This window comes from Bufo bufo, chromosome 6, assembly GCF_905171765.1.
Source record: "Bufo bufo chromosome 6, aBufBuf1.1, whole genome shotgun sequence".
Lineage (NCBI taxonomy): Eukaryota > Metazoa > Chordata > Amphibia > Anura > Bufonidae > Bufo > Bufo bufo.
The window spans coordinates 355,929,908-355,956,059 of NC_053394.1; the positions used below are offsets into that span (position 1 = coordinate 355,929,908).

The window sequence follows — 26,152 nt, forward strand, 5'->3', positions numbered from 1 at the left end:
TGAGCCGAAGTTATTACTTGGCGAAGTCTCGGGAATTAATTTTTACTGCAAAGAAACCTTGATACAGAACTCGGGTTTGGGTGGTACCTTCTGAAGTCGATTCGCTCACCCCTAGCCATAAAGTTGTTGTTTTTTTCCATTCACATAGCCGTAGGAAGGGTTTGTTTTTTGCGGGACAAGTTGCACTTTCTAATGGCACCATTTACAGTGGAATACAATGTGGTGGGAAGAGTAAAAAATTCCAAATGGGGTGGGATTATAAAAAAAAAAACACCATTCCGCCACACTTTTTGGGGTTTTGTTTTCACGACGTTCCCTATACAGAAAAGCTGACCTGTTACCTTAATTTTCCAGGTCAATACAATCTGTCACCTGGTTTGACCTTTTTAAAGGGAACCGGTCACCATGATTTTGTGCATAGAGCTGGGGACATGGGTTGCTAGATGGCCGCTAGCACATCTGCAATACCCAGTCCCCATAGCTCTGTGTGCTTTTATTGTGTTAAAAAACAGTTTTGATCAATATGCAAATGAACCTGATATGAGTCCTGTATCCGGAGATGAGTCAAGCGGAAAGGAGCCCAGCACCGCCCCGCGTCCTCCGAATCTCCTCCTTGCTGGCTGACGTCACAGAGCTGGAGCGCCGAAATCTCGCGATGCGCGAGCTAGCGCATGCGCAGTGTCGGCATCATGTTCATTCCCTGTGCTGGCATCAGCACAGGGAACGAACTACGCATGCGCTAGCTCGCGCATCGCGAGATTTCGGCGCTCCAGCTCTGTGACGTCAGCCAGCAAGGAGGAGATTCGGAGGACGCGGGGCGGTGCTGCGCTCCTTTCCGCTGGACTCCTCTCCATATCAGGTTCATTTGCATATGGATCAAACAGTTTTTTTTACACAATAAAAGCACACAGAGCTATGGGGACTGGGTATTGCGGATGTGCTAGCGGCCATCTAGCAGCCCATGTCCTCAGCTCTATACACAGAATCCTGGTGACAGGTTCCCTTTAAGCTCTCACCATTGCCATGTGTAATAAATTACCTTATCTCCTGCAGTGTTTTTTTTTCTTATTTTCATGCTTTCGTTTTGCTAAAAAAAAAAGCGATCTTTGTGATGTGCACATGAACCCTGAAGGTGCCCAGAGGGGCGTTATTCTTCACCCTCTGAGCCCAGTAACGCCCCCCCCCCCCTCCCGCAGTGCCTAGACCGCCTTAGTTTATAGCCTCCTCGCTATGTAGTAACCTCCCACAGTCTAGTTTAATGGCGCCGCATTGCCTGATAGGTGTGGGTCCCACCTCTGGGACCCGTACCTACACGGAGTGGGGAAAGTTGTGGAAGGCGCATGCGCCCTCCATTCATTTGTATGGGGCCGCCAAAAATAGCCGAGCACTGGCTCGGCTATTTCTGTCGGCCCCATACAAATGAATGGGAGCGAGGGCCGCGCATACGCGGTGCGCTCCCATTCACTTGTATGGGAGCAGTGCTTGGTGGTGGCCGGACCCCGGGGTCCTCCAGCCACAACTCTCCCCGCTCTCGTTGTAGGCGCGGGTCCCACCTCCTAGCGATATGCCCTCATTGTCTGTCATGGGAATACCCCTTTAACTTTCTCTACTTGATAAATGCCATTTGCTGAAGGGGGGCCCTTTAAGGTTGTTTGAGGGGTCTGTAGTGTCTCGGAAAACCCCTTTAATGTCGGCCAAACCTGAGGACTATCTTGTCCTACAGAATGGCGGCCACTATAAGAGAAAGCTGACAGGATGTGTCCTAAAGACAACATAAGATGGCGACCAGTACTAGGCACTTCTGTCAGCCGCTGGCCCCAGCACTGACAGGCTTGTAGTGTCTGTTGGTGGAGGGTTCCCTTTCACGTAAGGACACGTCGAGGTAAAGGTGCCATAGAGTGTCCCCTCCCCCCCCGGCTCAGCCCAGGCCTCAGTGTTTGCACACACGCAGCTTCCCCTCGGCCTCTCACCCTCACAAAGTCCTCAATGAACTTGGCCACATTTCCCTGTTGTCACATACGGGCACTCGTCATCCAATCAGATAAGCGAACACCTCATGGCCCTGTGTTCAAACTCTACAGCGACAGCCAATCAGCGGCGACCCGGTCTGCTCGGCTCCTCCGCACCAATCAGCCCAAGGCATGCCTGTCTCCGCGCTCGTCAACACAAGAAGCCGGCCAATCAGCACGATCCAAAACATCAAGTAGGGCGAGTACAACACTGGCAAAGAGGCATCCGCCAATCACCGAGCGGGGATAGCCAAAACAAGATCACTGACCAATAGGCGGCCGAGTTTCAGAGTGAAACGATGTGGAGCGGCAGCTGTGTCTTCCAATTAGCGTACGCGCCGCGCCGTCAGGACCCGCCCTACAGTGGGTGACGCGCCGGGTCCTGTGGTTGGGGACATAACGAGGCTGCCGGGCGGGGAGAGCGGAGCGGGGCCCGGGATGTCGGTAAACATGGAGGAATTACGACATCAGGTCATGATTAATCAGTTCGTGTTGACTGCAGGGTGTGCGGCGGACCAGGCCAAGCAGCTACTGCAGGCGGCACACTGGCAGTTTGAGGTGAGACGGCGCACACCATGTTTATACCCAGTGTACACAGAGAGCACGCTGACACTGCAGACCCCTGCCCTGTGCTACTAGGTGTGTGTGGAGTGGGTATATAGTCCTTATGTGTGTATACTCTATGTAGGAGTAGGTACATGTGTGTGTGTGTATAGACTGTGTATATATTTATATCTACATATAGGCTTTGTATGTTGTGTGTGTGTGTGTGTGTGTATATATATATATATATATATATATATAAACATGTATGTATTGTGTGTGAAATATATGTACACACACACACCAAACTATGTAAATAAATAATATATATATATACACTATACTGTGGTATAGTGAGGAAAAGTGGATCTCCTTTATTCACCCAATGCAACGTTTCAGCTCATCTCATTGGAGCCTGTCTTTGTCTGTGTGTATGTATATATGTGTAGATATAGCCCGCTCTATATATAATGTATACATGGGTGTAGATATAGCCCGCTCTATATATAATGTATACAAGTGTAGATATAGCCCGCTCTATATATAATGTATACATGGGTGTAGATATAGCCCGCTGTATATATAATGTATACAAGTGTAGATATAGCCCGCTCTATATATAATGTATACAAGTGTAGATATAGCCCGCTCTATATATAATGTATACATGGGTGTAGATATAGCTTCCCATAAGTCTGATCTATAACCAGTCTCTCAGGATGAACCAGTACATCTACTGGTAACAGTTGCAGACAGCCACAACCTTTGTGCTCCCCCCATAGTAGGGGTGGATGGTCGGCCGCTGCTTGCACAGCACTGTGTATGACTCGGTAGCAGCCATAGTTACACCTCTGTTGCATGAGAAGTGCCTCCCCTTTTGGTTTGGCCTAAAGGGAACGGTGACGTAGGCGAGTACCTAAAAAGCATGTGGTGTTTGGCCTACCTACCTGGCTGGGTGAGTACATGCACAGGTATGGGCTAATTCACTGCTGACGCTTCTAAATAACCATTACAGAGTAGGGCAGCGGCCGGGATATCCAGTCCATGGTCAGAGTGCAGGCTGCTGTGCAGGCCTCCAGATTCTGCAGAGGCGACGGCCTTCAACAGCATGTCCTACATTCCCTGCTCTATTACAGGGGTTGTCACTTCAGCAAATGGCATTTATCATGTAGAGAGAGGCCCTTACTAATGTACTGTGACTGTCCATATTGACTCCTTTTCTGGCTGGATTCATTTCTCCATCACATTATACTCAGATTGTATCCAGGGGTTGTGGCCACTCTGCAATCCATCAGCGGTGGTCGTGCATGTTGACTATAGGATAAAATGCCAGCCTATGTACTCTTCTGTGGTTCCAGCCACCAGCAAAGCCTGCACTTTTTGCTATAGCGTGCAAGCACGTCCACTGCTGCTGGATTACAGGGTGGTCGTAACCCCTGGATACAAGTAATGTATAATGTGATGGGAAAATCACAATACATTAGTAAGTGCCTTGTATTCACTTTCCCTACATGATGAATGCCTTTTGCTGAAGTGAGAGAACCCCTTTATTAGAGCAGAGACTGTAGGCCGACATGGACTGTACTCCCTTAAACCCTGCGGTCCTGCCAGGAGGACGGGGACATCGCTGCTGGCCTGACTGCTCTATATATAGAACCCCCGGCTGTAGTTAAATACTTCCTTTAATCTAATCCTGTACAGTCTATCAAGCCATGACCGTATTATCCGTCAGATCATGTAAAGTCACTGGGTCATTATATGGTGATGTCAGCGGGCGACCTGCTAGAGTATATTTTATACCCCTCCTCTTGTACAGAAGTGGATTCATCGGGGAGGTCTATGTGAAGCTCCTTGTGAAAAAGTCAGTGTATGTGTGCGTTAAAGCCCTGACAATAGATAGACAAATTTCATTGTAATTGGGGGAGAAGGGATCTATCTATCGCCTATCTATTTCATATCGATCTATCAAATCTAATCAGCTTTATTGGCAGGACTAAATACATTTTTAGCATTGCCAAAGCAAGTGGTAAATAATTTGGTAGGGTTGGGGGATGGGGACATGTACAGGGTGGGGGTATAGGAGTCCATGGTATATCAGGCTCCTCTCAGTCTATGGCAGGCAGTAATATATTGTGCTGCTGTGGCCGCTGTGTTCTCCTCTTCCCCCAGCAGTATGGAGAGTCTGTCTTCTTCCTCCATGGAGGTGAAGTCTGGGCAGAGATCAGACAGTCTCCTGAAGTGAGTCTCCCTCACTGCTGAGTATTTGGGGCACCGCAGCAGAAAATGAGCCTCATCCTCCTGGTCGCACTGCTGGCACAGTCTGCCCTCCCTGGGCATGTACCTCTGTCGGTGACTCCCGGATTCAATGAGCAGGCTGTGGGCGCTCAGTCTGTACCGGCTCAGGATCTGTCTGTCTCTTTTGGATTGGGGAGTTTCTCCGGATATGAGGCCAGTTTGTACTCCCTCTATTTCACATCTATCTCTATCTATTGTGCAGCCCACATGCTACTATCGCTCTGTATGCACCCCTTGTACTCATGTCTTCTGTCCCTGTGTGTGGCTGGGGGGCTTGTTGAGGTGTCAGACTCGTTTGGTTAGTATGTTTTGCATAATGAACCTTTACCAAAATCCTATAGAAAGTGTGTGTGTGGGGGTGGGGGGGCCAGAAAGACCACGTGACCCCTGAATCTATTTATACACCCAGTAATTGTATCTGTCATATAGTCTTGCATGAGGTCTGTGCCCAAAATATGCCCACGCTGTGACAACTGTCAGGAGATGTTTGTGGGAGCGGGGTTTAGATGACGGCACAGTGGACCGTATTAGAAATAAATAAAACTAAATGAATCAAAACCTAATTATCAAATATAAATGAAAACCTAAATGACTGTATCATTGTGGAAGAAGTGCCTCCACGTTCTGCGATCTGATGGATTTGCACTCCTTCTTTAGTCTTCTGGTTCCTCTTATTTACTACATTATTTTCATGTTCTGTACGAGTTAGAAATGCCTAAAACTCCAGCAATACTGAGCGTTCATTGAGCAGGCATTGAATGAAGAGCTGCCTTTTCCTGTGTGTACATAACCTTATGTAGGCAAACACTCGAGTGCAGAACCTAGCAGCGTCCTGGTTGGATGTGGCTTTCACCTATGCACAATGCAGCGAAATATTCCGTTAGGGTGCTTTGACGCACTCATTTAGTGGCGGTTTTTTATTTATTTATTTTTCTGTAAAAACAAACACCAGCTTCAGATATTAGCTGAAGGTCTATGGAAACGCAGGGCTCCTGGTGTTTTTGTTCATTAGGTGACATTCTGGCTTTGTTTTAAAATAAACGCAATGTGCTGGAACTCGTGTTTTTTTTTTTTGTTTTTTTTCCAGGCGTTTTGACATCTTTTCTATAGGGGAAAAAGTTGTGTGTGTGTGTAGGGAACTTCATGTGGAATTTGTACCATTTATGTAGATGCGTATAGATAAACCTATATCGCATTTGTGTTCGGTCTGCTAGAAATGTCGCTTCTCTCCCTCTGGAATTATTGCGCTCGTCTTTGCCTCTGTGAGCGTTTTCTGTGCATTTTTCTAATCGGACAGATGTGCCGCGGCTGCATGCTCTGGTCCTTTGTCCGGTAGGCTGTCACTGCGCGCAGACCTTTTTTGTGGGGATATAAGCGCAGGTTTCTTCCTTTTTTTTCCCCTCCATGCCTCGTGTGCCGTGCGCTATAAAGGTCACAATGTGCTGTGGCTTTATTGTAAATTCCGCAGTCTGCCTCTGGGGCGGTGAAGGGTTAAGCCCTCATTGTTATTGTTGTCAGTGGTGTCCCCGCCTCGTTCTGCTGCACACGCATATACCGTATACTATCGCACACACACACGTCTATCTCTGTATTACCAGGCTTTAGATACGGTTATTCTGTGATGCATGTGTATTATTTGGGGAGGACCCCTGAGGTGGAAGGCCAGCACCCAGTGTTTACATTGATGTATGGAGTAGGTGGGGGCAGGGCGGCTTTCCTGCCTCCGTCTGTGTAGCTGTGCATTCTGCCTATGTTGCATAATAGGGACTCTCCATTTGCAGGACAGACGCGTTATTTTCGCCCTAAACTAACACTACGTGTCCATGGGGATAGAAGCCATTGTGTGGCGCTCTCGCGGCATGCCTTGTGTGTCGGGTAAAGGTGGCTTCAGCATATGTTTACATACAATACAATGTGCACGCTCTTCTTCGCCACAATACGACCATGCGTTGTAATAAGGGCTGCCGTCGACAAGTCGCGTTTCCCCTGGGGGTCGGTGCATATCCGCTGTTTGCTGCACGTGCGTACCTGGCGTGCTTGGCCGTTGTCTTTGGGCGGTTTAATCCCGCGAATGGGGTGTCTTATTGCAGCTCTGACATAGCCAAAAAGCAAAGGGCCCAAATTAAAATATGCGGCCTGTTTTACATTTTTCGTTGCCTTTAGGGACCTTTTGCTAGAACATATTCATTGTGTATGTATACAGTATGGGTGTATGGTATAGTTCCCTTCCCTGAAGACGGCCATGGTTATTTAGTCTGAGGTGTTTGTGAACGCTCCCTTCCTGTTTCTCCGCGGCTGAGGTGATGTAATTGCCATCCACAAGACAAATCTGGGTGATGTTTACCGACCTCTCGCCCTGTACGTGTACACAGCGCGCTGCTCCCTGCACCACACAGCTCCCTTTATATCTCCAGTTTAATTTTATGTCCTGTTTCTCTTGCTATATGAAGGTCTAATCCAAGTATTTGTGTTTTTGTTTTTTGTCTATGTTTAGACTGCTCTCAGCACCTTTTTCCAAGAATCCAATATCCCCAGCGCTCAGCATCATCCGCACATGGTGAGTAGCAACCTCCTTTCCTTTTTCAAGACACGCTCTCGGCGGAGTACGAAGGGTTAAAGTCAGCCTGCGTGCGCTGTCCCCGCCGGCAGGAGAGCATAGTGCACATCAGCGTGGGATTCCAAGAGGTCCACCGGGTGTAAACCCAGCAGGAGCCAGCGTGTGTAACCCCCACAACAAAATGGCCTCCAGGAAAGAGGGAGCGTGGCAGGGTAGACAGCTGCACAAACACTCTGGAGTGTGGCTACACAGTCCTGGATGCTTCAGAGCACTTGTACCTGTGAGCTTATGTCCCCTGCCTTTATGAAATAACATTGCTGTCCTTTTGTTTTATGCAGGATTTACTCTAGGCTTGTAGCTCGCACACATCCCACAAGCAGTTTCTCGGAGACCGCTGCGTGTTCACGTGTGCACACAGTTAATTTATTGTGGAGTTGTAGGAAGAGACAGCTATGCATGCAGCCTGTCTATAGAGAACGACGACACTCTTATCCCTAGGGGAGCCTCCTTTATTAACCAGAATTGAAAACCCTCACAAAAATTGGCTTTCATAGGCGCCCATTCATCAGACAGAAGCCAAGAGTGTCCCCTTGGGCCCCTTGCAGACGAGCGTGTCCGGGTGCATTGCGGCAAACCTGCGCGAGTAGGTACGCAATTGCAGTCAGTTTTGACTGCGATTGAGTTCCGTTGTTCAGTTTTTATCGCGCAGGTGCAATGCTTTGGGTTCAGTGTTGTGTAGATGTAATTATTTTCCCTTTATAATATGGTTATAAAGGAAAATAATAGCATTCTTAATACAGAATGCTTAGTACAAGGTCAATTGAGGGTTAATTTTTTTTTAACTCCCCTCCTCCAATTGATCGCGTAGCTGCCGGTCTCCTGTTTTTTCTTCAGGACCTGTCAAAGGACCTGTGGTGACGTCACTGAGCTCATCACATGGTCACCACAGGTCCTTTAGCTGGCAGCGCATAATTAAAGAAGTAAGAAGAGACCGGCTGCTACGCGATCAAGAGGAGGAGGTGAGTTAATTTTTTTTATTTTTTAACCCTCAATTGACCTTCTACTAAGCATTCTGTATTAAAGAATGCAATTATTTTCCCTTATAACCATGTTCTAAGGGTAAATAATACAGTGAATAGACTGTCGTCTTAGCAACCATGCGTGAAAATCACACCGCATCCGCACTTGCTTTCATTCAGAAAATAATGTCGTACATGGTTGTAAGCTACATATGTCGCCCTATAGGTAGCTGTAAACAATGGCAGCTGGTCGCCCCGTAGAATGGAAATCTTCCCGGTGTGTACCTCAGGGGGCCTTGCTGTAGTTCTAGTTCATGCACAGTGAGTTGTAGAACTTTGCTCGCAGTTTTGTGCCTATCTTATGTTTATGGTGTAGATAAGGTCTCATGTGAAGTGTTTATTGAAGGGCTATGGCTTATCGCTTACTGCTATATACACCAATGTGTTTTGGCAGTTTTAGATATGTGTTTGAAGCATAGTCCATGTTTAGAAAGTGAAATCCTTACCTTAAAGCGGCTATACACTTTCAATAGCTGTCGGCCTCCCTGCCAGGTCCCCCATACACATACATGTTTGGTTTGGCCGAAAAGATATGTGTACTCAATGGGGAGAGCGGAGGAAGCTGCTGCCAGACACTGGTGCCGGCTTATCTCCCAGGAGAATAAAACGGTTGGGTGAAAACATTCACTTTGGCCATATCTTTTGGACGGGTTATGTCAGGGGAGATTCTGGAGCTCCCCGTACTCAGACTGTCGGCCGAACCCGCCAATGCACTAATGTGTATGGGGGTCTTTACGGTTTCCCTCCTTAGATGTTTGTCAGGGGTTCTACTGAAGACGGCAGAAGCAAGAGCTGCCGCTTTTGTGGTATAAATCCACTATTCAAGAATGGGGTGTTAATAACGGGGCATGCCCCATCAATCACCCAGTGGAGAATGGCTAGAAAGAGAGTTTGTCTGGTACATCCATGCCTTAACACATAAAGGCGAGAGCTGTGTAATACTTCATCACCCTCGTGGTGGCGCTACAGGGAAAGTGAACATACTGAAGGATTCATCCTAGTCCATCATCTACAGTGCAAAGCAAATGACCCCGTGTTCCCAACCTACTCTGAATGTATCCAGAAAAGAAATGGGGAACGTTTTGTCCATCCCCCACATGAGTTTTACCAGGGCAGGAAAGCAAAATTCAGGATTTAGGTTCCATTCACACGTCCGTATGTGTTCTGTGGATCTGCAAAACACGGACACCGGCAATGTGCGTTCCGCATTTTGCGGACTGCACATCGCCGGCACTCTCATAGAAAATGCCTTTTCTTGTCCGCAATTGGGGACAAGGATAGGACATGTCCTATTTTTTTGCGGATGCGGACAGCACCTTCCGGCCCCATTGAAAATGAATGGGTCCGCAAAATTGCGGAACGGATGCGGACCCATTTTGCGGACTTGTGAATGGACCCTTAGGCCTCATGCACACGGCCGTTGTGTGTTTTGCAAACCGCGGATCCGCAAAAACATGGATGGCATCCGTGTGCTTTCCACAATTTTGCGGAACAGTGCGGACAGCCTTTAATATAACTGCCTATTCTTGTCCGCAAAGCGCAGACAACAATAGGACATGTTATATTTTTTTTTGTGGACCACGGAACGGAGCAACGGATGCGGATAGCACACGGAGTGCTGTCTGCATCTTTTGTGGCCCCATTGAAGTGAGTGGGTCCGCATCCCAGCCACCAAAACAACGGCCGTGTGCATGAAGCCTTAAAGGGGAATTTCCATCTCATACATACTAGGATATGCTACCAATGTCAGATAGGACTGGTTGCTAGAGGTGGGACCTGCATCTATCTCCATAACTGTTCCTACCCCTCCCCCAAACTGAAAAAGAATGCACCCAGCAAGCACTGCCACCCTCTGCCTGCTGGGACCCTCTCCTATCTCGCACTGAGGGCATATCCTAGCAATGGGACAACCCCTGACTGTCTAATGCCGGGCGGTGACTACCGTGTGGTTTGTGCAGCGCAGCCTTTTTGTGTACTCTCTATATTTTGCATGCACCTTTAAAGAGGACCTTTCACCAGAATAAAACATCTAAACTAACTATACAGACATGGAGAGCGGCGCCCAGGGGTCCCCCTGTACTTACTGTTATACCTGGTATAGGCTCCGGTATCTTCATAGTTAGGCTCCACCCAGGGGAACCTGCCGGCGTCTCCTTCTCCTATGCTGTAGTGCTGGCCAATCGCAGCGCTCAGCTCATAGCCTGAGAGTTTTTTTTTTTCTCTCAGGCTATGAGCTGAGCGCTGCGATTGGCCAGCGCTACAGCATAGGAGAAAGAGACGCCTGGAGGTTCCCCTGGGTGGAGCCTAACTATGAAGATCCCGGAGGCTATACCGGGAGAACGGAGCAGTAAGTGCAGGGGGACCCCTGGGCGCCGCTCTACATGTCTGTATAGTTAGTTTAGATGTTTTATTCTGGTGAAAGGTCCTCTTTAAATACTTTGGCCCGGATCGAGCAGTAAATTCTCTCACTTTGCAGTAATTTCTCCCATCAAAACCTAACATAACCTAGTGTACCCCTTCATGGTAGCAGCATTCCTAATGGCGGTGCCATCTTTCAGCAGGATACTGGCTTCGCCACACTGCAAAAATTGTTCAGGAATGGTTTGAGGAACATGACAAATTGTTCAAGTTGGTGGCTTGGTCTGCAGCTTCTCCAGATCCAAATCTAATAGAGGATCTGTGGAATCAGCTGATCTGGATAGGTCATCGGTGGGGGTCCGACATATGGGACCCCCCGCTGATCAGCTGTTTGAGAAGGCATCGGTGCTCGCTGTGGTGCGGCGGCCTTTTCAGCTTTTCCTAGGTGGGTGACGACACATTCATTGGTCACGTGGCTTAGGAGCAGCTCAGCCCAATAGAAGTGAATGGGGCTGAGCTGCAATACCACGCACAGCCACTATACAATGTACGGCGCTGTGTTTGGTGAGCTGAGAGAAGGCTGCGGCGCCTTACCAAACAGCTGATCGGTGGGGGTCCTGGGTGTCAGACCCCCACCGATTAGATACTGAGGACCTATCCTGAGGATTGGTCGTCAGTGATAAAATCCTGAAATAACCTTTTAAAGCGATTCTCCAGAACATTAAAGGGATCACTAGGTGATACTCTATGTGCATGCTGCTTAACACATAAAGATCTGGCTTCAATCAACTTTATTTATGCGGACTCTGTGTCCTGTTGGGGAATACTGGCTACCTGATGTTGATTTGTGCACTGGAGGATCCATTAAACACAATGGATGCCCCGTGACCTCAGCGGGAGCCTTGCCATACATGGTCTTCCCTGCTGTGGTTGCATTGCTCCCTGCATCTAATAACCGATGAAAGGGGCTCACGCTGCAAGACGTCTGGTGTGATCAGCGTACTTGCAAGGGTCCTGCTGATGACTCGAGGGGCAAGTGATTGACTGATCGCTCCTTTCACAACACTGAGCAAGGACCGATGGGTGCTCGTGATGTGGAGACTTAAAGGGATTCTGTCACCAGGATTATCGATATAGCGATATTTATGTGCCCATTAGTCTCCATGCAGTGTTTACAATGATCCCACTGTTTATGCTCTGTGTGTGCCTTATATTCTTATAAAAAACGATCTTATTGATATGTAAATCACCTCTGTCAGGAGCCCAAGGGGTTGTCCCACATCTGTTGGAGCCCAGCCGCGCCCATCGATCCGGAGCCCAGCACCGCCTACCACTTAATTCATTCACTCCACTATCCTGACATCAGTTCTTCTCAGTGCCGTAATCTCTCGCAGAGGGAGCTGGCGCATGCGCAGTTGACTCGTGGAAGCCGGTGCCATTAGTCTGCACGGGCGCAGACTACAGTGTCCACTGCGCCTGCGCGAGACTACGGAGCTGAGATGAACTGACGTCAGGATAGTGGAGTGAATAAATTAAGTGGTAGGCGGTGCTGGGCTCCGGATCGATGGGCGCAGCTGGGCTCTAACAGATCGTGGGACAACCCATTGGGCTCCTTGACAGGTAATTTACCTATCAATAAGATCGGTTTTTATAAGAATATAAGGCACACAGAGCATAAACAGAGGGATCATTGTAAACACTGCATGAAGACTAATGGGCACATATAGCGATATTTATATCGTTAATCCTGGTGACAGAATCCCTTTAAAAGGGTTATCCAGCATTAGTATGACACGGTGCCACACCTCTCCGTAGGTTGTCTGGTATTGCAGCGAATAGGACAGAGCCGTGCACAACACACAACCTGCGGACAGGAGTGGTGTTGATTTTGGAGTAAATCGGCCATGTTGTTCTAATCCTGCACCATGCACATGAGATAATTGTCAGCTCGGCCCTCCCATTTTGGTTGGACTAGCTGACCATCAAGTGTGTATGGTGGCTCCAGACTTTGCACCCCATTAGCAGATGTTTAAGAAAGAAGGGTTCAGCGCAGAGGCCGCATTACATTTTTTCTAGAAGAGTAATAATACTCCTTAGTATTTTTGAGAAATATTTTCAGCCTCTGAGGAGTACGCAATATAAAACGTTTTTGGTTTTTCTGTTGTAGCCATATGAAGGCTTATTTTTTTGCACAGCGTATTGTATTTTTAGCGACTTCATTTAGGGGCGCGTATAACTTATTACCTTTTTGGGGTGATAATGGGGGGAAATGCAGTTCAGCCATTGCTTTGGCATAACTACCCCGTTACTGTTATTCTTTGAGTCAGTAAGATTATGGTGATGCCAAGTATGTGTAGTTTTACCGTTGTTTTACTTTTGTGTGAGAATAGCACAACTTATGTCGCCGTGTTCCAAGCGCCAGAATTCATTTTTGTGCTGATGTGGCTTGTTTTTTTGCAGGGCAAGATGTAGTTTTCACTGGTACCATTTTTTTGGGGGGGGGGGGGGGGGGAAATGGGACTTGTTAACATTTACTTGAGGTGGGGTAAATAGGGAAAAAACAATTCTGTTGTTCATGGGGCAGTTTAAATAACAATCTTTATTTATACGAGTTGTGGCAAACACTGTGTGATGTGTGCGTGTATTTTTTCCCTCACTCTCATCATTGGAACAGGCTGCACAGCCATACAGCCATGGCAGTCCTGGGAACCTGTCACCTGGATTTTGTGTATAGAGCAGAGGACATGGGTTTCTAGATGGCCGCTAGCACATCCACAATACCCAGTCCCCATAGCTCTGTGTGCTTTTATTGTGTAAAAAAAAACAACGGTTTGATAAATATGCAAATTAACCTGAGATGAGTCCTGTACGTGAGATGAGTCAGGGGCAGGACTCTTCTCAGGTTAATTTGCATATGTATCAAATCCATGTCCCATGTCCTCAGCTCTATACACAAAATCCCGGTGACAGGTTCCCTTTAAGGCCATGGCTGATGTGGCAGAGGGAGCCCTGTCACTCTAACTGCCTAGATGCCACAGTCACTATTGACCTTGGCATCTAGAGAGTTAAGCTGCAAGGATCAGATTGAAGTCTGATGCCCGCTGTTAGAGGGAGCCGGGCTCCTGCCGTGATCGGAGTGCAGTGCAGCCTGTGAGGCCTGTTCAGTCCCAGCCGCCCGCTCCAGTATTAATGGTGGGGGCAGCAGGGAGTGAACAGATCTCACAGGCTGCGCTCTGGACCAAGGAAAGTGGATGGGAGCAGTGCATCGGTTACAAGCTCCATCCACTGCAAAATGGTGGAGCTGCGTGGTTGATCTGCTGGGTGTCGGACTCCCACCGATCATATATTGTTGGCCTTTCCTGTGGACAGGCAATCGGTGTTAAAATCCTGTAATGCCCCTTTAAGGATGCAGAATCTCCTGCCATGGCTCTTTACGTGGCATTATCGCTTTCACTAAATCTGTGTAGTTATTTAGTAACCTATGCACTAATAACAAGCAGTGACCTGCACTTCAACCTGGCTGCTCCTGTATTAATAAGCGGCTGCGCAGTATGCAGGCAGTTGTTTTCAGGCTGTTGCAATGATTTCCTGCTGATCATTGCCCTGGGGAGGTTTTCATGTTCTGTGAGATTCCAGCCAAACAGGAAATGGAGAAAGTGTTTGTGACCCGAGTCGTACATAAGGCTCGCCAGGCTCCATGTCTACAGCGCTGCGTTCTGTGCTGCCGGTGGTAGACCCTCGGGGAGAGCTTCTCCAGGATGTGTTAGGTCTGGACACCTCCTGGAGGTTTCTGCCCGGTGTCGGCACCACTGACCGTTGCTTGGTTCCCCATTGTGTTTACACTTTGGAATAATTGACCTTTTTATACCCTGACTGATTTCACTGTGAGTCGCGTGATTTCACCAAAGGGGTTTGTCATCCAGGAACTACATACGGTACAAAAAAATGCAACGATTCCACCTGTCATCTGTCCAGTTTACTGTATTTGCTGGTTTAGGAGCTGTTTAATGTCTGCCCCTATGATGACCGCTTCAAGACTATAATTGAAGTATTACATAGTGGCCATAGAAATCAGTGGCGCCCGGTATATTGTATGAATGAGCCGACTCCTCCAGTGAGAGCGCCGCTCTATATCAGTATTCCACCCTCTCCATGGCAGAGGTGGAGGGCCACAGCATAGACTGATATACTGTCAGTTTGCACTGCAGATTTTTCACACACTGTGCAGATGAGGTTTATTCAAATTTCTACCATTTTTCTGGTACCGTTCAGTGCAGTAGATTTGCTGTACGCAAAATCAGTGGCGTATCCGCCACTCCCTACAGCTATGTTTAATGGCCATTAGCTCAACATCAAAACTGCTGCTCCTGTATAATAAAATTGATTGCTGGGAACCCGCCGGTCACTGAAACGAGGGCCACAGGTTCTCCCGTTCCTCCCCACCGCGTGACCACAGTGGGGAGCAGTTTGAGTGCTGCGGCGCTTACGCATGCGCAGTGCCGCTCCATTTAGTGTCTATTGAATTTGGGGTTGTAGTTTGGAAATTGTAATACTGTAAATACATATATACGAGACTTTCTGATATCTGAATAAAGTAAAAAAAATAAAATACAGTGGGCTGGTATGGAGTTCGGGGGCGCATGCTGCGCCATTCAGACTCCACTGCTGTCAGACATTTATCACCAATCCAGTCATTGGTGGACAAACCCTGCAAGTGCTGACACACAGGTCGGCAGTGTTATACCACTACTGCATGAGCCGTGGAGCTGTACTTCCGTATAACCATACCATATACATATATAACCTGGGGGACTTGGCACTGGCCTATTATACAAGTGTGTGTGTGTATATGTATTTATCGCGCCCAGTAAAAATACACTGTGGTTTATTCACCCATGTGGTACAGTGAGGCAACGTTTCAGCTCATACAAAGAGCCTTTCTCAAGCAAAGAACACAAGTTAAATGCGAGATATTTATAGCTCAAACATTTCATTAAAGGGATTCTGTCATCAAAATTTTCCATATGGAGCTGTTCATATCATCCTCTCAGTCTCCATTATCTAATAAAAAATATACTAGTTTTACCCCCACCTGTCCTTTCATTTTGGATAAAAATCGGTTTTATTAATTACTTTACTAGCGCGCACAAGGGACTGTTCCTCCGGCTGTTTGTGCCCAGCCGCGCCCCACTGCTAATTATGCACTCTTCTCATCGCTGATGGTGCGCCGTAATCTCGCGCATGCGCCCTAAATCCACTGGTCAGCGCCCGCGCGGTGTGCTGGCAGCAGCCTCAGTGAACGAAGCGTGCATGCACCAGCTGTCTGCGCACTTCACCCACGGGCGCTGACCAGTGGATTTAGGTCGCATGCTCGAGATTACGGCGCACCATCGGCGATGAGAGGAGTGCATAATTAGCACTGGGGCGGCGCTGGGCTACGAGATAAGGGGCACGGCTGGGCACAAACGGCCGGAGGGACAGCCCCTTGGGCACGCTAGTAAGGTAATTAGCATATTAATAAAACCGATTTTTATCCAAAATGAAAGGACAGGTGGGGGTAAAACTAGTATATTTTTTATTAGATACTGGAGGCTGAGAGGATGATATGAACTGCTCCATATCGAGAATCTTGATGACAGAATCCCTTTAAGATCATAATTGCATAATTTAAAAAAAAGTGTGCATAAAGTGATGGGTAATATATAAATTACAAATGTATGATTGACATAAAATACATAAATCCATAAATATTTTTCCCAAAAACTGGTAAAATAAGTGGTAATGATTAAGCGCAGGTGCAATGTAAAGTGATAAGATGACAGGGGGCGGAGCGCTGGAATAAAACCTAATCATACCCATCAGATGTATCGCGTCCCACATGCGGTCAGAAGCCGAGCTCAGCATGTAGTAAGTATCAATGCGCAAGCACCAGGTTGCGTCAAGAGTGTATGTCCGCTAAAGGAATCCGCACCGTCGCATTTACAATCACAAAATTTGGCACACAGGTACATCAGGTGTCCGGGAAGGCTTTAGACCTAGAGAGCTGAGACCCGGACGAACCGTTCCTGAGATATTCCCCAAAAATGCATTAGCCAATAGAAGCTCGCAGGCCCTTAATCTCCACATACACAGTTTTACTCCAGGTTTCCATAACAACCCATTTTTCTTCACTGCTGTAGGAGAGCCTTAAAGGATATCTGTCACCAGGATAATCACTATTGAAGTATAGCCATGGCCTAATAGCACTTAGTACCTTATTTCCAGATGTGCCTTTGTTCCAGCAATAGTTGTTTTTAATCTCTGAAAATCCAGTTTATTTGGTATGCAAATGAGCCAGTACGGTGCCCAAAGGGCGTCACTCTTGCAGGAAGGAGCCCAGACATGCCCCCTGCCACAATGTGTCTACCCTCAAGACTTAAACCCTGCCCCCAGGTCCTGCTAAGCCACGCCCATGATCTGGTTAGGCCATGCCCATCCACCTCCTTAGCCGTCAGATTGAAAAAATGTTAAAAATCACCTTCTAGGTCCCGCTAAACCACGCCCTGTTCTGGTTAGGCCACGCTCCCTCCACTCTGCCGGCAGGGATTGAAAAAATTAAGGTAAAAAACTTATTGCGTTCCGTTGTTCAGTTTTTATCGCGCGGGTGCAATGCGTTTTACATGGTCATGATAAAAAAAACTGAATGTGGTACCTAGACCCGAACTTCTTCACTGAAGTTCAGGTTTGGGTTAGGTGTTGTGTAGATTGTATTATTTCCCCTTATAACATGGTTATAAGGGAAAATAGCATTCTGAATACAGAATACATAGTACAATAGGGCTGGAGGGGTTAAAAAAATAAAAATAAAATTTAACTCACCTTAATCTACTTGTTTGCGCAGCCGGCATTTCTTCTGTCTTGTTGTGTGAGGAATAGGACCTTTTGATGACGTCACTACGTTCATCACATGGTCCATCATGTGATCTTTTACCATGGTGATGAATAATGTGATGAACCATGTGATGAACGTAGTGATGTCATCAAAGGTCCTATTCCTCACACAACAAGACGGAAGAGATGCCGTCTGCGCGAACAAGTGGATTAAGGTGAGTTAAATTATTTTTTATTTTTTTTAACCCCTCCAGCCCTATTGTACTATGCATTCTGTATTCAGAATGCTATTATTTTCACTTAGAACCATGTTATAAGGGAAAATAATAAAGATCGGGTCCCCATCCCGATTGTCTCCTAGCAACCGTGCGTGAAAATCGCACCGCATCCGCACTTGCTTGCGGATGCTTGCGATTTTCACGCAGCCCCATTCACTTCTATGGGGCCTGCGTTGTGTGAAAAACGCACAAAATAGAGCATGCTGCGATTTTCACGCAACGCACAAGTGATGCGTGAAAATCACGGCTCATGTGCACAGCCTCATAGAAATGAATGGGTCCGGATTCAGTGCGTGTGCAATGCGTTCAACTCACGCATTGCACCCGCGCGGAAAACTCGCCTGTGTGAAAGGGGCCTAAGCGTGAGCTGTTCAAAAGGACACACCCCTGATCCAGTAAAGGCCACTGTTAAGGGGGCGGGCCCCTGTGGAGGTCACTGTGAAAGTCACTGTTAAAGGGGAAGTCTGCTGTAAAGGACAAAGGTAAAGGGGTTCTACAGTTTGTCGGCTGAGGAGGTGGATGGGCGTGGCCTAACCAGATCATGTGCTGTAGATGTCACTGTTCTAGTGGATAGTGTTTATCTTTTAACGACACACACAAACATTAAATGAAATAGATTAAATATACCCGAGCGAAGCCGGGTCCTTCATGTGTGTGTATAGATAGAGAGAGATGTAATAATAATTCTGGCTTTAAAGGTGTTATCCAAGACTTCAGAGAGAGTCGGACCCACGGTGGGGTTCATACTACCTTTTCCCCTTTTCTGGGTTCTGTCTCTGCAGCTCTGCGATGCTCTGGCATCAACATCCTGTTGACAGGTGCCACGTTACCGCTACAGCCAATCACTGGCACCTGTGCAGCAAATGACCTGGTGATGTGCCACATGGGTGACAGGTCACCGATGCAGCAGTCGTCACATGGTGCCCGTCAACAGGATGTTAATGCCAGAGCATTGCCGGTGAGTGATGGTGCTGGAACCCAGGTAAGTGTGAACCCGGCCACGGGTCCACCACTCTGAGGTCTTTTTAAGTCTTGGATAACGCTTTGATTGCTGACAGAAGAGATACATGTGCCTGTCATGACTGCAATTACTAGCCTTGTGTGGTGCTTAATTTCGAGGTGGTGTATTCACTATGCCTGCACCTTCTTGTCTTTCAGATGTGTACACCAAGCAACACGCCAGCCACTCCGCCCAACTTCCCGGATGCTTTAGCCATGTTTTCTAAACTTCGAACCTCAGAGAGCTTGCAGAACAGCAGCAGTCCTGCCGCATCAAACGCCTGCTCTCCTCCTGGCAGTTTTAACCCCTACTGGGCTTCACCACCACCTAGCCAACAGCCTGTCTGGCTGCCCCCAGCCTCCCCAACCACACACCTCCATCACCACCACCACCATCCACAACCAGCCTGGCCCCCAGCCTCCCAGCCTGCAGGGGGCCCCCAGAAAGCCATGACTGCCATGGATGGCCAGAGATAAGACTGGGCTTGAATGCACTGAGGAAGAAGGGGAGGAAGCGGAGTGGTTCCCTGCTCTCCGCCTTCCTCCTGTTGAATTTTATGAACTGACTTTTATTTTTTTTTTCTCAGTCTTTTATTTTGTTTTATAATTAAGAGGTTCTGAATTTTTTTGGGGAAGACCAGAGAAAGTGACCGAACGCTTAAGTAATGTGTCTGCCCCCCTCCTCCCCGTTTCTTTTTTAATATATAATTATAATATATAAAGATTTGAATTTATGTGAGATGGTGGAGGAGGGGGACGGATGTTCATGAAGGCATGCTGGATCTAGAAGGAGCACCTTTTAACAGTTGCATCAAATGGAAAGAAAGCTTTAAGTGATTGTCCCTCGTGCCCAGCACTCTTCCCCAGCCTGTGCTAGAACAGGAAGCGTGAACCCGCCTGTCCGCCATTGTTTAGTAGAGCGTCGTGTCCACCTCCTCATAGCACGTAGACTGGCGGCATCATGGTGTCTGCATCGCCGAGCGAAGGGCAGTATTAAGAAGGCAAGCGCTGGAGACTGGCAACATTTTATTTCCCCCTGCTCTCTCGGACGGACCAGCATTGATGGAGCTGGGCATGTTTTAGTAGCAACTTCATGAATTATTAAATTTTGACACTTTATTACGATACCTCAACAGGACACAATGGTTTTTACAGGCTTCTGGTTCCCAAGAATACGTGCATCTTGTTGCAGTGGAAAACACGCTTACTCCCTAGTTTTCTATCTCCGTTCCTGAAACCATGTCGGGTTATTCCGTATGGAAGAATAACGCAAACTTCAGATGTCACCTTTTTATAATGTTGCTTAAAGGGACAACAGCTAACGCATTGCAGAGACTCGTTTTTCTCTCTCCCATCTTGCTTCTATTGCCCAACAAGGAGATTACCACGGGCTTCTCCCAGAGCAATAAGCGCACCAGAAGGTGACCCTGGCCACCATTTTATCTGATCCCATCCCTGACACTGTCAGCAGTCTAACGCCATATTACCCAGGTCAACTAACTTTCCTTTACCCTCATGGCAATGCATTCACTAGATCCATGTGTATGTGCTATTTCTGATTTATATATGGGTAGGTCATCATCTGGCATCCTGACTAAGGCTTCAGCAACGCTGCGACCCCCGTGGCTTAATCAAAGATTGCTGTGTAGCAGTGCAGTCTTGGAACAGAATGGGGTCGCAGCATGACTTGCAAAAAGTCCAGCAGCAACTTGCTGCAACCCGATTTAGTTCACTGGTCGCACTGCTACGTGGCGATCTTTGGTTATGCGATGGGTGTCACGGCCAAGATTGCTATGCATCCCCAGCCTAAAATGTGGGATATGCAACATAGAGCTGATGTCTATGAGCGATTGGGTCTGACACTGGCAAAAAGCATTCCATTAAAGGGATTGTGTGATCTCAGACTTTGATGGTAAACCTTAGAGATAGGTCTCCGAGGTAGGACCTGCACCTGTCTCCAGAATAGGTCCCTGAAAGTGAAGAAGACTGTGTTCTCCATTCATTTCTATGGGAATAAAAAACCTTTTATTTGACTCCAGTGCAGTAAAGGGTTGTCCCGGTAAGACAACTTATTCCCTATCCTGTGGATAGGTGATAAGTGCCTGATTGGTAAGGCTCTTACCGCCCCTGGAGATCACGAGAACGGAAGTCTGCTGCTTCATTCAATTCTATGGGACTGCTGGAGATGGCGGAGAACAAGCGCTTTGTTATCTCAGGCTCTCCCATAGAGGTGAATGGAGCAACAGCGCACTAGAAAGCAGTGGCCCCCCGTTTTTGTGATCGGCGCCGATCGGACACTTCTCTCATCCTTTGGATAGGCGATAAGTCAATAACCCCTTTTAAGGGCGCCCTTTCATACATGAGGCCTGCGGCTATGACCACGGAGCAGCGTCTACCATTACCCACACACAGAATAATTTGGTCATTCACATTGAGAAAAACTGGTTTGTGAACCAGACCGATGGGTCATACAACAAGCTGCAACCTGAGCAAAAGTTTCCTCTAAATCCGATTGTTCTCATGTGCACTGAATAATTGATAGTTGCTAAGCTGGCCCGTGATATCATCGCATGTCAGGGCTGAGCCGCCATATTTCCGGGATTTACGCTGGAGATGCCTTTAGCACGAAAACTCTCACTAAAATGCACTGAAGTTTTCTTACAATTTTGGTAATCAAGCCAAGAATACCGTCATCTACCTTATCTCGTCAACTGAAAGAATGCCTGGCTGAGACATTGCTCACAGCGCTAGCGATTTACCATCACCAGTGGGTGGCGCTGTTCTGGTGGAAGCTATGTCACCACACGCCTACAACTCATGCTTTGCCTGCATGACGCTTTAGGTTGCTGCTACGTGGGGGAGGGATACGTCGGTCTAGTTTACCGAATGGCTGACAATCCTATGGGTTATAAGGATTTGTTCCTGTTCTGTGATTTTTGACCCGCTCCCGGTTTTGGCTCACAATTGTTGATGGAAATCACTGTGAATAAGGTCTATTTTTTTGCGTGTTTGTGTCTGTGATGACATCTGATAGTCACTGGCTCATCTGTGCAGATGTCCGTGTGTTAGGGCTCATGCACACGAGCATGTGTTTGCCCCGTGCTGCGGACCGTTAGAGGATGCTGACCCATGCACTTGAATAGGTCCTCGATACGCAAGATACGTTTTGCACTGCAAAATCCCACAGAAGCGCTTCATAATGCCTCCGCTCCATATCTTGCGGATTGTGCACTCATTCAATTCAGTGGGTCTGCATCCATGATGGCCGGTGCCCGTGTATTGTGGACCCACAATATGGGCAAGGGGGAACACACGATCGTGTGCATGATTTCAGATGCATCTACCAATGGACCACAGCCCAAACACCCGTCGTTTTTCACAGACCCATAGCCTATAATGTGCGTGAGGGATCTGTAATTATGGACAGAAATAGGGCATGCTTCCATGGTGTCTCCACGGCTGTGGGAAACCACTAATGTGTGAATAGCCACTTTAAAGTCAGTGGATGCGTGAGCAATCTGGAGACCACACTCCCATGTGAGAAGCCTAAGGCTTAACTTTCATCCCCCCAAACGGAACCCATTCTAGTCAGTGGCTTTGGTCGGCAGCTATGTGTCTAAGAGGGCAGTCACACGACCATATGTATTTTTTGATCTGCAAAATGTGGGTGATGTGTGTGCTGCATCTTCTTTTTTTTTTTTACACACCCATTGACTTCGGTGGGTCTATGGTCCACATTTGCGGGCAAGAATAGGACATACAGATCATTCATGTGCTTTCCGAGTCTATATGTCTGTTCTACAAAAAGACAGAATATGTCCTATATCTGCTCATAAAATGCAGATGCAACACGGACATCATCCATATATTGCAAAAATACATCCGGCGGTGTAATAATCCGACACTTTTTGTTCAGGACAGGGAAGGCGCTAGCAGTGATGTGCTCAGTTCTGTAGAGCCTATTCAGCCATGTCTCAGTTACCTTGGTATACAAAGCTTTTGGGTGACCATAGGGTTTTCACTTGGGGCTTCTTACCATCCCTGTAGAATTGTATTCTGCAGATGGATATGGAACTTGAGACATCTGGAGAGCAGTGTGACCGCTCGGGGACTCTTTTCCAACATGCGCTTGATGCAGCGATGTTTTTCTTGTGCCATTTTTTTTTGGGGTGGGGACGGGGACATTTTCATGATCTCCAAACCAACACTTGACATCTGCTGAGTGCAGTATCTTTTACGGCTGTAGCCCACATGAGAGGCACTTCACTGTTGGTGATAAACTATTAGCCATGGAAATTCACATAACATAGATGCCGGTTCAACGCTTTTGCTAGCAATGAAGACGCCATCAAGCCCTTGCTGTATAAAATAGTGGTCACAGAAGGTGAAAGAGGGACGTTACGCAAGCGCTTGTGGTTACGAAGGAGATGAAAGTACGTGAGAGCTAACTCCAGTGGATACGTACCAAAAAAGAATGTTCTCACGGCCACGACCCTGTTTCTTAGTTTTTTTTCAATTGGTGACCCGGGAAGCCATTTAATGCTGTGTCGGTGGCAGCTAACGAATGCGGAGAAGTTGAGCCTCGGCAGTAGCATTTTGAGGTTATAGTTATTAATTATAATACAGTACACTGGTAATAGTTGAGGTTGTAGCCTGAAAGGTGCATCAAACCAATGCAGGCCCCAGCGTCTCTTTGGTTAAAATGAACATTTATGCACCGCCAAGAAGTGAGACGGTAGAATGGGCGGCGAGTATCTTCAGCTTTCTCCCCCACACGCGTGGTTATTGGGTCAAAATCATGTTTATAACCCAAGATCTTGATCTGAAGTATTCTTTTTAATTTAAAGGAAAAAAAATTAAAAAATAAACTTTTTTTTAACTCAAATCGAGGAACTTGTGTTTCTGAGTGATGTGTGAGGACAAATAACCACATAAGGGATTGAGTGAGGACATGCAAGAATTTCTGAAGTTTTAAAGGGGGTTGTCTCACATCAGCAAATGGCATTTGTCATGTAGAGAAGTTAATACAAGGCACTTACTTTCGTCGGGCCCATAGAAGTAAACTAGAGTCCTCCAGCCACCACTTTGCGGGGCTCCGTTCTTGATATAGGTGGGGGTCCCAGCAGTGGGATCTGCACCCATCAGACAATGGGGGACATATACTAGTGATATGCCCCCATTGTCTGAGATGAGAACCCCTTTAAGGTTATTTATGGCAGTAACCAGTATTTCATTTATTAGACATTTTATACACATTTTGACCTAGAGGTTTGAAAATACACTTGCTAAGATGAGCACCTTATACTGGCATTCATACAAGTTGGCCTTGAGGTGGCGTAAATAAGTGTCAAAAGGTGGCCATGCATGCAACCATGGCTTGTGTTCTCATTTAGGCTCCATTCAGACGTCCGCAAACAGGTCCGGACCCATTCATTTTCAATGGGGCAGAATAGGATGCGGAGAGCACACTATGTGCTGTCCGCATTTTCAGAGCGCTGCCCCGAACTTCCAGGACGCGGCTCTGAAAAAAAATAAATAAAAATGTCCTATTCTTGTCCGCAATTGCACCACGGAGGTGTGAATGGACCCTTAAATGAAATTGTTTTGGCAAGAAGCACATGGGTTTCGGCAAGCCCTATTCACATGAATGGAACTCAATTTCAGTCAGGGTCCCATTGAAACTGGTGGGTTTGGCAGACCTTCATCTAATATTCATCCTAGCGATATGCCCCCATTGTCCATGATGAGACAACCCCTTTAAAAAGGGAAACGGTCACCATGAAAATGCAATGTAAGCTACAGGCAGCATGTTATAGAGCAGGAGGAGCGGAGCAGATTGATATATAGTTTTATGGAAAAAGATTCATCAAAACGTGTAATTTATTCATTTATATTCTTGCTCATTCTGGGCTTTTTAGTCCAGGAGGCGGTCCTATCAGTGATTGACAGCTATCTGTATACACAGTCAGAGTGGAGGCTGTCAATCACTGATAGGACCGTCCCCTGGACTTCAAAGCCCAGAGTGAGCAGGAATATAAATGAATAAATTTCAAGTTTGGATGAATCTTTTCCCATAAAACTATATATCAATCTGCTCAGCTCCTCCTGCTCTATAGTTTTATGGGAAAAGATTCATCCAAACTTGAAATTTATTAATTTATATTCCTGCTCACTCTGGGCTTTGAAGTCCAGGGGACGGTCCTATCAGTGATTGACAGCCTCCACTCTGACTGTGTATACAGATAGCTGTCAATCACTGATAGGACCGCCTCCTGGACTAAAAAGCCCAGAATGAGCAAGAATATAAATGAATAAATTACACGTTTTGATGAATCTTTTTCCATAAAACTATATATCAATCTGCTCCGCTCCTCCTGCTCTATAACATGCTGCCTGTAGATCATACACCATCGTCAATACGACAGGTTCCCTTTAATATGGCTGCATTTGCCATTTGGATAAATTTGCATACATTTTTACTCCCTCCTCCCTCACTATTAATTAGGAGTCCATGCAATGCCCTACCCCAGGAGGTAGTAATGGATACGATGACGACATTGAGGGTTATAAATAATTCACATATGAATGCTGTATAATTGATCTGTGATATTCATATTAATGGACACGAGGCTAAGAAACAATGTGCACCCAGACACATATTGGGAAACTCAATGACTATTGATGTGGCTGCGTCATGTGGGTTTCCCTCCGTTTTTCATCTCCTCCAGATCTGTAGAATTGCTGGGTAGATGCGACTTGCAGAATTCTTGCCCGTGTCCGGGGCATCCCTATAGGTTATTAGTGCAAGAACGACTCTCAGGGAACAGAGAGATTTCCTCCACCAAGTTCCTGTACAGCATAACCACATCCTAATGATAACCCGCTGACAAGCCTGCCAAATGTCAGCAGATAGCTGCCCGTTAGCCCTTCCACCATCTCCTCTCAGATGAAAAACCAAGGGGAACCAGAACATTCACAGTGCCAGGTTTTCATCCAACTTTCAAGTTAAAAAAAAAACAACTTGGGAGGAGAATCCTCACCCCTCATGGGATCGGATATGGTTTTTGGTATAATGAAATAATGCAGCATGAGAGTCCATTCACACGTCCATGTGTGTTTTGCGGATGCGCAAAACACAGACACCGGCAATGTGCGTTCCGCATT

The 26,152-nt window shown here is 47.0% G+C and overlaps 1 protein-coding gene across 1 annotated transcript; it reads left to right on the plus strand.

The window, feature by feature from the left end:
- Positions 1-2,381: 2,381 nt before the first annotated feature.
- On the plus strand, positions 2,382-23,873 carry UBALD2 (UBA like domain containing 2). Its single transcript, XM_040434781.1, has 3 exons — positions 2,382-2,567; positions 7,342-7,404; positions 19,148-23,873. The coding sequence occupies exons 1-3, from the start codon at positions 2,448-2,450 to the stop codon at positions 19,463-19,465; spliced, it is 501 nt and encodes a 166-aa protein (XP_040290715.1). The 5' UTR covers positions 2,382-2,447; the 3' UTR covers positions 19,466-23,873.
- The last annotated feature ends 2,279 nt before the right edge of the window (positions 23,874-26,152 follow it).